Source organism: Giraffa tippelskirchi, chromosome 9 (assembly GCF_054371585.1).
Source record: "Giraffa tippelskirchi isolate mGirTip1 chromosome 9, T2T-mGirTip1v1.2.pri, whole genome shotgun sequence".
Classification (NCBI taxonomy): domain Eukaryota; kingdom Metazoa; phylum Chordata; class Mammalia; order Artiodactyla; family Giraffidae; genus Giraffa; species Giraffa tippelskirchi.
The window spans coordinates 81,491,922-81,505,757 of NC_137283.1; the positions used below are offsets into that span (position 1 = coordinate 81,491,922).

At 39.3% G+C, this 13,836-nt stretch overlaps 1 protein-coding gene across 15 annotated transcripts in view; it reads right to left on the reverse strand.

Annotated features, from left to right (window-relative positions):
* PHF3 (PHD finger protein 3) overlaps positions 1-13,581 on the reverse strand; it is a 92,840-nt gene extending 79,259 nt beyond the window's left edge. For 8 of the 15 annotated variants that reach the window (XM_081530079.1, XM_081530072.1, XM_081530078.1 and 5 more), the window contains exons 1-2: positions 13,268-13,581; positions 377-645 (exon numbers count right to left, since the gene is read on the reverse strand). Coding sequence is in view for 7 of the 15 variants with exons in the window: in XM_081530072.1 (XP_081386198.1) it covers positions 377-620 (244 nt within the window). In the remaining 8 variants the exon portion in view is untranslated. Of the gene's footprint in view, positions 1-376; positions 646-12,743 lie in introns of all 15 variants that reach the window. The other 7 variants (XM_081530081.1, XM_081530068.1, XM_081530069.1 and 4 more) reach the window with 4 other exon arrangements.
* Between the last annotated feature and the right edge of the window lie 255 nt (positions 13,582-13,836).

Consider the following 13,836-nt stretch of genomic DNA (forward strand, 5'->3'; position numbering starts at 1 on the left):
TTTCCCTTGACTCCAACAGACCTAGGATAACATCACGTTGCAATTGATGAGGCAATCGCTATCTGCTAGGAGTCCCAATTTATACCTGTTGTCATGAGGTGATAATTATTAACAGCACCCACTATGATTCTCAAAAAAGGCATCCCATTCTGGATGATAAATTACACGGTTACCCTATCTATATCCACAACACCCTCAAAGATAATTTCACATTCTTTGGAAGAAAGTTTAAATTCTAATTCTGATGACTAGAAAAGGAGCTTTAAATCCAAAGAAAAGAATCCTAAATGTACTACCCTCATCAAAAAAAAAAAAAAAAACTGCTGAAAATTCCTTTTATTTTAAATTGCAGACTAAAAAAAAAAGTAAGAATTACCTGTTGAACAAGGCATCTGGAAATTGGGATCATTGCTATCCAAAACAGGCAAACAGAACTGGTTACTTGCAGATCCTAGCATAGGATCCTTATCGCTGAGCATGTTCTTCAGCGAGTCCTCTAAGACATTTTGACTTGTACTAAAATCCTCACAGACTTCATTCTCCAGGTTGGATCCTAGAAATAGGGCATCATCTAAGTGTTCAGTAGGAATTAAATGATTAAATGTATCAACTATATCCATGAAGACTTCTGTGTGTCTTTCAGCCCTATAGAAAGACAAAAAAAATACCATAAGAAATAAAGCTATCAACTGATAATCACCTAAAACCAAATTATTTTAATAGTTTTGAGTCTATGAACACAGGTTATTTCTGAATTGTTTTAAAAAAAATCCTCACTGCTTTTAGAATATACATTTGGACATGTAGAACGAATCTTTGCTAAACAATGTTTCTCCATCATGCATGTAGAATTTCATTTTAACAAAGACCCTATTAAATGTTCACTTAATTATTTTTAAAGGAAAAAATTATGTATATATAGTCCATTAACTTGACACATTTGAAAGAATTACATGGCTTAAACCATAAAAACCATATGTTTTTAACCATACTCTCTTCATAAATTAAGACTCAGACACTGCTTATTAGTAAAGGTCATATAAAAGAACTAAAATCAAATCATTTAAAGTACTGTCCCATATTTATTAAAACTGTAAGCACCCTTGCTTTATTTACAACGCATTTAAATTATTTAAAGAAACACACAAAAAAATCTTTTTGTAGGATGAGAAAAAAATGGAAAGAAACTATTAATTAAACCCAACAAATCAAAACTCAAAAAAACTACACACACACAGGCACAGATGTGCACATACACACACTTGGAGGGAGCATCCCTTTTAAGATAAAATAAATGTCAAGAAAGGAATGTTTTATCAGAGATTTATATTTGTTTTAGTGAGCTATGTGGGGTTTATACAGATATCAAGCTAATCCCCTATTCAAACTGTACCTAGGCATTGCTCAACAAAGGTCATTTCAAGCTCTAGAGGAGCCTTAATTATCAAAAGCTGAATTATTACTGGTTTCTAAGAATAATGAACTAATAATGTATTTTGGGTGACAGGGAAGAGTCAACTAAGTAAGATATAGTAATATTTAATTAGCTAGAAAATTCCATTAATTAACCTATAACATCTTGGATTCCAAAATTCCAAACATTAGCTCCAATTCTACCTAACTTTCCTCAAACTATCCTTGAATTCTTTATTCTATAAAAATGAGAAGAGGAAGTTCAGAAACACTCTACAACTTACTGGGTATATATTATATGCTGCTAAACATTTTACCTACATTTTTAATTCACTTATTCCCAGTGATAATAATAACAGACTCTATTCTATCTTAGTTTTGTAAACAAAAGGCATTTAAACATGTTCCCTGAAGTCAGAGCTAAAATCCAAACCTAGGTTTTAAGGCCATATAGCCCATTGCTGTAACTCTAACCCTTTCATACTGGTAGAAAGGCAGCCTTTTACAAAGGTAGAAACTGACTAGATTTGACTCCTTAAAGGTTCTTCTTTTAATAACATTTTCCAACAAATCAGAAGTTGCCTGGGGCCTTGGATAAGAGAGGGACTGTCTGCAAATAACAGGAATGTATTTTGAAGGATGATGAAAATGTCCTGAAATTTGACTGTACATATACCCAGAGTACATATACCCACCAAAGTTCACCAATCTGTTCATTTTAAATGGATGCAGTTTCACTACAACTCAATTTAAAATTTAAAGAAAAGGAAAAAAATTGCCTCTTACAGAAGTTGATCCTCTCCTAAATAAAAGATTTCAGTGTGTCTTCTCAAATTTTGCAATTTACACTGAAATATTAACCAAGCACCAAAATAAAATGTTACCTATTTGACTGATTATCTTACATGCATTCTCTAATTACAACATTTAGAGAAAACTGAGCTACAACAGTGATGAAAAGTCAGAAACAGTTTTAATTCCTTGAAGCTATCTGATCTCAGTACCTAAGAAAGGTTCAATTATCATACATCCCCAATACTTCCACTAATATATTTTTAGACTCCAAAGAAATTTTAGTATAATAAATTTCTGGCAATTAAAAATAATTTACAAAAATGTTACTAAATGTTTACAAAATTAGCTAGAACTACCAATAAATTTGTTTATCGGAATATGCTAGAATCCAACATTAATCACAAGCCAAAACAAACTCCTCTTCAGAGTTGCATTCCAGACGAAACAAAAAAAAGGCAATTCCAATTCAAGAAACAAACAGTTACCTTTCTTTATAAAAATAATATGCTGAATCTACTAACTATGGACTCATTCCCAGAGCAACACAAGTTTGGGAAATTCTACAAACTTCACCTGAGGTCAGTCTTTGTTGCACCAACTTCCGACCATGTGCATTTTGGGGACATTCACGACATTCAGAAGGTACGGTTACACGGCTCGAAATCACCGAGCTATACCGAAGACCAGCCCGTTCTAAACGAGCAATTTTTGTTTTCAGTGATACTACTACTGAACCATCCCAAACTCTTTTACTAAAAAGTGCCTTCAGAACCTCTGGCATAGTTGCTTTTTTTTTTTATTGAGACATGGTTGCCTTACAATGTTGTATTAGCTTCTGCAGTACAAGGAAGCAAATCAGCCATATATACACATATATTCCTTCCCTCCTGGACCCAGATCCCACCTGCCTCCTCCTATCCCTCTAGGTCACCGCAGAGCACCAGCTGAGCTCCCGGCACTACAGAGCAGGTTCCCACTAGCTATCTATTTTACACATGGTAGTCTCAACAGCAGACAATATTTAGTCTTTAAAGATCAATTTTAAAAAAAGTAAAGCACACTGTATAATAAGATGGGTGAACCTAATTCTCCAATATTTTTTTTTGGACAAAACTGGTAGTGACTTACAAAGTATGTTGCCCTGGATTAAATAAGCAGATTAGGAAAAAAGCGTAAAAAGTCGAGAAAGACCAGTATAGCAAAGTTACATTTCTTTAATATCTTTAATTTATTCAGCAAGTGACCACTAAGCAGTTACCACTGTACAAGACACATTGAACGTGCCAAGGCAACTGGGGATCTTACAAGACAAAATATGGTATAAAGCACCCCAAACTTATGGGTCCAAAGAAGATAATTTCAACAGAAGTGTTTTGTGCAATTGTTATAAATTGGTAAGATGAATTTTCATAAGTTGTTCCAACAGGCTTTGGAGCCAATTTCAAAGAATGCCAAAAATCACAGTATACAGCCATATGTCAAGATTGTCTTGAAAGTAACACTGATTGGAAGTATAAACCATTAAAAAAAAATCAGTTTTATGTATCAAGTACTCAGTATCAAAAAAAAAATTAAAACTCTTCATGCTAAATTGTGAAAAAATGTTAGCCAACTGTAGAAATATTAACTTACTTAACACAAATACCCTAATCTACTAAATGCAATGTGGTATCCTGATCTGGATCATGGAACAGAAAAAAACAGAGCAGTGGAAAAACTGGTGAAATCAGAATAAAATCTGGAGTTCAGTTAACAGTAATGTTAATCTCTAGCTCTGATTAAAAAAAAATTAGCACTGGGACTTCTCGAGTGGTCCAACGGTTAAGAATCCACTTTAAATACAGGGGACTCAGATGTCACAGGCCTCAGAACAACAAAGCTCCAGGCCTCAACTACTGAGCTGGAGAGCCACAGGGAAACCAGAGCACTGCAACTAAGACCCAACGCAGTCAAACAAACACACACTGAAGGGAAAAAAAAAAAGATACTAGCATTATGTCGGATGTAACAATCAAGAAAACTAGATTCTACACCATGTTTGCAACTTCTCTGTAAATCTAAAACTACTCCAAAATAAGGTCTTTTAAAAAAAAGTGAACACTAACCTAAAATAAAATGTCCTGAAATACCTAGCCATGCAGATAGACAAAGATAACTGATCCAATTAAGGAGAAATTTAAGAGATGAGTCACTGTCTCTTTTATTGTAATTAAACAAATTGCTTGATTTAAGCAAATTTCTGGGAATTCCTTTTTTTCCCCAGAGGCTCAGTGGTAAAGACTCCACCTGTAATGTAGGAGACATAAGTGTGATTCCTGGGTGGGGAAGATCCCCTGGAGAAGGAATTGGCAACCCACTCCATTATTTTGCCAGGAAAATCCCATGAACAGAGGAACCTGGCAGGCTACAGTCTGTGGGGTGGCAGAGTCAGACACAACTGAGCACACACACCAGACCAGAGTTTTTAGACTCTGCAGGTTCACTGCTGAAGGCCTGGGGTTTGATCCCTGGTTGAAGAACTAAGATCCCACAAGCTATGCAGTGCAGCCAAAAAATAAGTAAATAGACAAATTCCTGTTTCTTACACTGAAATTGTACTTAAATGCATCTCTATATTTGGCATCATGAAGTTAATAATTAGAACACAACAAACCTATCCAGGATGCATTTTAAGACACTAATGAAATGTATTCATGCAATTAAATTGATAATATTAACTAAGGAATACATATATATTAAAATCAGAAACTACTTCTGGGGGTTCACAATCACACCTCAAATAAGACAATAAGATGCATAAGTCAGAGAACTGAATAATTTCTTAATTCAAAATTATTCCTTTACTCATGTATTTATCAAGCATCTACTATAAAGTACTATCATAAATATACCAGTAAAACAATCCCTAGTCTCAAATTCAAGGAACTTATGATGCAAAACAAAGTATAGACATATAAACAAATATGACAACTGGTAAACATCACAACAAAATATGAAAGTGTCAAACTGAAGGGCTCAGATGGCACCACAGAGGAAGGTAAAATCCATGGGGCCAAGAAAGGCTAAGTAGGCAATGTGAGCTGGGCCCTAATGGTCCAGGGGCAGCTACTTCAAAAGATGAACAGCAGGTGCTGATTGTGAAAGGTAAGAGTTTGGTCCTAATGGAAGATTTAGAAAGACTCAGAATACAACCAAAAATAAAATTAGTACTAACATGCTGAATAAAATTTAATCTGAGTCCAAAGATACTTCCCACTTGTTTCATCTGTAACAGAGAATTATAGTGCAGCCAAATTTTGTTTACACTGATAAAACCAACATATATTGTTTTCTGATTCCTGCATGCACAAAATGCAAAAAAGATTTAAAAAGCACCAACAGGGAAAAAAAATTACACTTCTACAAAAATCCCCTTTAAATTAAGAATGAATTAAAACTACCCCAAACTCTCAGAAACATCCTCAAAATAAAACTATGTATTTTATCACATTTTCTTTAAAACACACACACATACACATAATAAGCTTAACAGTAAATCACTAAAGCTATTAAAGTCGTGTGTGTGCGTGTGCGCATAAGAATGTAGAGGAGGGGACAAACATATATCAGGACATTATAAAATCTATGAAGAATAATTAAACACTGTAATAGTAGTGAGAAGAGAAAAGGCATTCTATGTATGACAGTAAATGAACGCCTTGCTCATAAGGGCAACGTGTGAGCCAAAACTTGAAATGAGGGAGTGATCCACACATAAATGGGGAACAACAATTCAAGTAAAGACCTAAATGCAAAGGCCCTGGGTTCCTTCCAACTCCTACACCACAGTTTAAATTAAGCTGTCAATTCACCAAGCACGCTCACTATTAGCAAATTTGTAACAGGCGGTAATAGTAGCAGTAAGAAAAAATAAAAGTACCACTACTAAAACAATGATAAAACATAAAACTTAATGTGCTCTGGTCGACAGTGCTCCACATTAGCAGTTAGTAACTATGCCTCTCCAGAGGGTATCTGGCGATGTATGGAGACATTTTTGGTTATCAAAACTGGAGGGCACGCATAGCACTAGCATCCAGTAACTACACTACACTGCGTTTAGGAAAGCCCATCATAAAGAGCTAGCCAGCCAAAAAATAGTGCTGAGGTTAAGAAATCCTGCTCTACACTTATTAACTTAATCCTCTCGACAATACAATACAATGCTGTATTATAATCCTGATCATACAGAAATAAAAATCGGATCAGAGAGATTAAATTACTTGCTATAGTCAGTGGTGGAGCTAAAATTTGAATCCTAAATTTTTCATTCAAGAGTCAATACACTTAACCACTACCTAGTATTATCTCTTCACAGTTCAACTGATTGACTATTATGTGCCAGGCAACAAGCTAACTTAAATATATAATGTCTTTACATTTCACAGCCACACAATTAGATGAGCTTAAGCTTAACCAGTTACACCCAATATTACAGAATAAGCAAGGAACAGAACTGAAAACCACCTCTGACACAAAGGTCAGTTCTTCACCACCATTAATATAACAATGTTAAAGAAGAATAAGTTATCCTTTCAGGACAGAGTCAAGAAAAATCACCAAATGGTTAATATGTGTGGTATGATATAATTCTAAAAACTACATTTCTACAAAGCAATGCAACCTCATCACCTGCTCTATAAGCCCATTTGAAATTCTGGTCCAGTTTCTTTAGTTAGAATCTATGGGCAAGACTACCAAAAAAAAAAAGAGGATCATAACTTTGTTACTGAATTTATCAGGTAAAAAGAATATTGAAGAATCCAAGATGACTGCCATTCTAAGACCAGAGAAGACCTAACAACCTAGAAAAAGAACCCTCAAGCAGAAACTGGCAAAAGCAGAATTACTTAGCCCTTAGTAAGAAAGTTACCTTTAAAATTTACAACTATTATGCCCTATTGTCATTATCGGAAGCATCAGTAGTTTGGATTAACCAAAGAAATAGTACAAGCAGCTCGTCATCAAAACTATGGCAGTCCAAGTTAACACGTACTTCACATGTACTATGTGTGAGGCTCTATGCTAACTGTACTGCATGCATATCTCACTAGTCTCTTACAACTCTGAGAAACAGAGTAGATGCGATTATTCTGTTTTGCTAATGAGCAAACTGAGGCCCAGACCATTATGTAGGTCAATTAAGCTGTCAATTCACCAAGCCTGCTATTAGCAAATTTCTAACAGGTGGTAATAGTAGCAGTAAGAAAAAATTAAAGTACCACTACTAAAACAATGATAAAATATAAAGCTTGTCTTGGTCACATACCCAGGACAGGTGTTCCTCAAAGATACTGCAGTGTAATTCCCAGACCATTACAATAAAGTGAGTGCTGTACACAATGAAGTAAGTCACACCAATTTTTTGGTTTCTCAGTGCATATAAAAGTTATGTTTATACTCTATTGTAGCCTACTAAGTATACGATAGCATTATGTCTAAAAATACAATGTACAAACCTTAATTAAAAATAATTTATTGCTAAGAAATGCATCATCTGAACCTTCAGCAAGCTGTAATCTTTTTGCAGATGGAGGGAGGGTCCTTCCTCGATGCTGGTGGCTGCTTGAAGGTTGGGGTGGCTGCAGCAATTTCTTAAAACAAGACAACAATGAAGTCTCATACACCGATTGGCTCTTCCTTCCACAATTTCTCTGCAACATGACATGCTGACTGATGGCACGTTACCCACCGTAGAACTTCTTCCAAATTTGGAGTCAGTCTTCTCAAACCCTGCAGCTGCTTTATCAATTAAGTTAATGTAATACCTAAATCCTGTATTGTCATTTCAATCTATACAGCATCTTCACCAGGAATAGATTTCTTCTCAAGAATCCACAGACTTTGCTCATTCATAAGGAACAATGGATGAAGCAATGCCTCTTCCATTTAAATTTTATCACAGGATTGCAGCAATTCAGTCACATTTTCAGGCTCCACTTCTAATTCTAGTTCTCTTGCTATCGCCACATCTGCCTCCACTGAAATTTTGAAACCCTCCAAGTCATCCATGAGGATTGGAATCAACTTCTTCCAAACTCCTCTGAATGTTGATCTGACTTTGCCCAGATCCCTCAGAGAAATCAGTATCCATGGCAGCTATCGTCTTACAAAAGGTATTTCTTAAAAATAAGACCTGAAAGTCGAAGTGCCTCCATGATCCATGGGCTGCAGAACGGATGTTGTGGGAGCAGGCATGGAAATCATTCACCCACTCTCCATCTCCACCGGAGTTCTTGCATTACGAGGTGCACTGACCAGGTCGATGAGCAGTGACACTTAGGAAATTTTTTCTGAGCAATAGGACCACAGTGGGCTTAAAATACTCAATAAACCACGCTGTAAACAGATGTGCTGTCAGCCAGGCTTTGTTGCTCCATTTACAGAGAACAGGCAGAGTAGATTTAACGTAACTTTTAAGGACCCTAGGATTTTTAGAATGAGCACTGGCTTTAACTTGAAGTCACCAGCTGCATTAGTCTCTAACTGGAGAACCAGCCTGTCCTTTAAAACCAGGCAATGGTTTCTCTTCTCCAGCTATGACCATCAAGGACGGCATCTTCTCCCAACAGAAGGCTGTTGTGACTAAATTGAAAATCTGTTGTTCAGGGTAGCCACCTTCATGAATTATCTTAGCTAGATCCTTTGGATAACTTGCTGCAGCTTTCACATCAGTATGCGCTACTTCACACATCTGTACTTTTATGTTATGGAGACAGTTTCTTTCCTCAAACCTCACAAACCAACCTCTCCTAGCTCCAAGTTTTCTTCTGTGTCTCCCCACCTCTCTCAGCCTTCAAAGAATAGAAGAGAGTTACGGACTTGCTCTAGATTAGACTTTGGCTTAAGAGGGTGCTGTGTTTGGTTTGATTATCCACACCACTAAAACCTTCTCTGTATCAGCAATAAGGTTGTTTCACTTTCCTCATTCACATGTTCACTGGACCTGCACGGTTAACTTTCTTCAACAACTTTTTCTTTGCATCCACAACTTGGCTAACCGTTTGGCACAAGAGGCTTAGTTTGGGAGATATCTTGGCTTTCAACATGCCTTCCTCATTAACCTCAGTCATTTCTAACTTTCGATTTCAAGTGAGAGACATGGACTCTTCACTCAGAAACTTAAAGAGGTCATTAAGAGTTATTAATTGGCCTACTTTCAATATTACAGCGTCTCAACGACTAGGGAGGCCCATGGAGAGGGAGAAAGACAAGCAACAGCCAGTCGGTGGAGGCGTCAGAACACACACATTTACAATTAAGTTCACCATCTTATTAGGGTTGTGATTTGTGGTAACCCAAAATGACAACAGTAACATCAACGCCAATCACAGAGCAATAACACAATAATAACAAAAAGTTTAAAATATTGTGAGAATTACCAGAATGTGATATAGAAGACTCAAAGTGAGCAAATGCTGTTTAAAAAAAACTGGCGGCAAGACTTGCTCCATATATGATTGCCACAACCTTCAATTTGTTTAAAAAAAAAAAAAACAAAACCCGGCAGTATCTGCAAAGCACAATAAAAGAGGTATGTCTCTATACCCAAACTGGAATCCGGGCAGCAAGATTCCTGAGCCTGCACTTTTAACCTACCATACTTTATGAAGTCTACATGCATAACACATATCAATCTTTATATAATTAATGAAATCTTTAAAATATTGAAAACAAAGTAACATGCCCACTTCCAAAATAAATTGGGAAATATGCACCTAGCCACTCCCTACACATAAAAAAGAGATATCTTCAGTGTACATCATCATTGTGGAAGTGATGAACCACAAACTTCAGTTTATTTTCAAAGTCTACAATTTTAGAATGTTTTCATGTGACCATCTCACACAAATTATGAGTGAATTAAAACTTAAGTCTTTCTGTACAATCCACTATGCCATTCAAAATTCTGTCTAATAAAGTTAGACTGTGACAAAAGATAAAATGTCAGAATACTATTTAAGTTTCTGCTTAACTGTTTCTCTTCACCGTCACTCCATTATACAAATGATCCTAAATATATAAATCTTGATCATCAAAAATGATCTAAATTAAATACACAATGCATGGCAATAACTGCCCAGTCTATAGATTTGGTAATTCCTCATACAAAGTGTTTTTTAACTGTTGAAATATCTTCCTCTTTCATCTCTAATTCAATGATTTAACAGCTCTCATCTGAATCTGGTTTCTCAACCTATAATACATTCCAGGAGAATACAAATAGTACCTGAGTCTCAAATATTTTGAATCAAATCAATACTGTCAATATCATTCCCTATATAATTAAAGGGCAACATTAAAGGAGAATTTTTTTTACTGTTCTTAAAAATGCAAGTGTTAGAAATATGTAAAAATTTGCCAAGTCATTTTTGTAGTTAAAAAATAAAGATATCTACACTTCTGAAAAGATATTCCAGGATTCTCAGAGGGTGCTCTAAAAAATGAAAGAAACAGAGCCTAAGATGTACTGTTCCAGAAAAGAAATACAGCAACCACAAGTCCAAAAGAATTGATGAAACGTAGATGAATAAAAACATTTAGAAGTCAACACTTCAAGAACCTTGCACTCTCTAACACTTTGGTGGTAATCCACAAACCTGAGAGGCTAGTCACTAACTATATTTCCTCATTAAAAAATAATAAAGATGTTACCTCCAGATTATTATCCTTAAAAATTATTAACTAAAAAAGGTTTCATAAGATATCTGTGTAAAGAAAAAAAAAAACACATTTAAGAAACCAAGACACATCAAAAAGGTAAAAAGTTACCATGTCAAGGAAGAGAACCACCATTATTTATATTTTAGCACCCAAACCTAACTTTCATCAAAAATAATTTTATTAATTGCCTCAAACAGGGGCTCTGCATCAACCTATGGGGTGGGTCGGTGAGAGAGATGGGAGGGAGTTTTAAAAGGGAGGGGATATATGTATATCTATGGCTGATTCATGTTGAGGTTTGACAGAAAACAGCAAAATTCTGTAAAGCAATTATCCTTCAATGAAAAACACATTTTAAAAAGTTTTATTAATTGCTATTATAAAGTCAAAAATTATCAACCTTTCCTGATTCCAATACTCAAAACAATTATTATTTTAACATTATGGTTTTAAATAATATAAAGACAACTTCCTTTCCATATGTCCATCCTGAACGCTGCTTTGAACCAGTGATTTTTCACCTACATTTATACAGACCACTTCTCATATATTTGACTTATCTGAGTATGCAACAGATGAATATGTCATAGGATCAGCTAGACAGTTATCTGACGTCTGTATCAAGAGCACTAAACGTATAACTAATTCAGTGTGGTTGTTAAGGAAGTTCACTATCCTCCCCACGGATGCAAAAGCAGCATTATTTACATTTTTATGTTCTCCAACAAATGGACCTACAAAGCATTCTTGAAACAGGGGGAAACTTGTCCCATCACTAACTCCTCACGAATCTCCGGTACAGCTACCAAATAAAGCTTAAACTCTAAGGCTGTAGTTCTGCATACTCAACAAGAGGCTCACACCTCGGTTGCGTGGATGTCTTTCTGCTCCTAAGGAACTGACTAAACTGTTACTGGTTTCATCAGCGCAATAAGAACTGTTAACAGTATTTCCTTAAATTCTGTTACTATCATGGGAAAATGGAGTACATATTTTAAAATAGAGATGACGACGATGCTGATAGAAGAAAATTCATTATCGTTAAATACGTCCAGTAAACAGAACTGGCTAGAAATAATAAAGGAAAGGTCTAAGTGGTAATAATGGTAAAGAAATCACTATTTTAAACAATAATATTCACAACACACCATGTGTGCTCTGGAATGAAGACACAAGTTCAATAACAGAAGAATGCTTCAAGGATTTCCTGGTTCTCTGACTCCTCTCTAGCCTACCAGAAAAACACATCTACAAACATTTTCACAATCCCTAACACTTCATTCAGGAATCAAAAAATGGTAGCTAATGAATGAGTACTGGAAACATAGTTTTGGAAAATCTCAACCAGCTTGAAAAGGGAAGACAAATTAGAACCCAAAATAGTAACTAAATAGAAACAATGTAGTATTTAAGTACCTCCCCCACCCCCATCCAGCTTAAAATAACGTGGTCAAGTTCGTATCTGCGAAGGCTCAAGTACCTACGTTTCATTTTAAATTAAGTAACAATAAACGCAATGAAATTAGGACTGAGAAGATATTACAGCGTTGTTGCCGCCTACATTAATCACTATTCAAGATCATGCAAACGATTCCAGAACAGCACCAATAATCACACACTCTACTTCGAATCAGTCTTCTGAAAAACAGCATTTAAAAACTCAAAGATGGGAACGAGCCCTCGGACCCCGCGATACACGGCTGGGGAGAAGCAGGGGCGCCGTGCGGCACCAGCGTTCTCCCCTTTCTCCGTCCTCCCCGCCCCCCCGGTCAGGTGACCAGCTATTTAGCACCATTAACACCCACGGGTCGACAAGTGGTTCATTAAATTACACGTATTGTCGAAGGCCAGATTCCGGGCTCCTCTTTTCAAACTATGCAAAAGGAGGCGACAGTTTGGGGCCCGAGCACAAAAGCGCGCGGCCGCGGGAGGGAAGATGGAGCGCCGGCCCCGCGTCCCGGCGGCGGGGACCCAACTCGGCTCCGCGGCCGCGGCCGGACCGGGGCCCAGGCTCGACGCTGCAGCGCCGGAGAGAGGCCTGCGGGCCGGGCCGCGCCCGCCGCGCCTCCCCGCCCGAGGGCTCGCGCGGCGGCGGGACTCACCCGAGGCGGGGGCGCGGAGCCGGCGGGGGGGCCGCGGCCCGACCCTCGCCGGGCGGCCCCGCCACCGCGGCCCAAACGGTCCCGGGCGGCAGAGGCGGCGCGGGCAGGCCGAGGCGTTGCGCAAGAGGCCGGGGGCGCCCCGGTCTGCGCGGGAGCGAGGCGCGGAGCCCGGCCGGCGGAGGGCGGGAGGCCGCGGGGCGCGGGGTAGGGGGGGAGGGCCGCGCGTCGCCGGCCGCCGCCGCGCCGCCACTCACCAGCTCCGCCGACGAGCGCTACCTCAGGCAGCGAGGGAAGATGGTGGCCGCGCCGCGCGGAGGAGGGGGCCGGCGCGCCGAGAGGGGGTACGCGCGGGACGCAGGCGTCGCTGCCGAGGCCGCTTCCTCCTCACGGCCGGCCGGCCGCCGCGGACCCCGGCGCCCCGGCTTCCGCGCCGCCCGCCTCAGCCTTCCTGCAGCCGCCGCCGCTCAGCGGCCAAGCAGAGCGCGCCTCGTGGGGACCGTACGGCGGCGCGAGACCCCGAGGCCATCTGCGTGCGGCGGCGGCCCGGCGGCTGGAGCGCGGCCGCGTCACGTGACCGCACTGTTTACCGTTCCGGGGCAGCGCCGCGCCTGCGCGCTGCGGGCCTTAGGCCTCCGAGGGCGCGGCCCGCCCGCGGGCCCGCCGGAGCTGCGCGCGCCCGCTCCTCGGCGGCTTGGTGAGCGCCCGCTCAGTGTGATACTGACAGGCCGGTCTCTCTCCCTGCGCTGCTCTTCAAGAACCGGGCGTGGGTCCCGGAATGGCGGGCGAGGGCGGAATCGACCTACTCCGAGCCGAGGGATCTCTG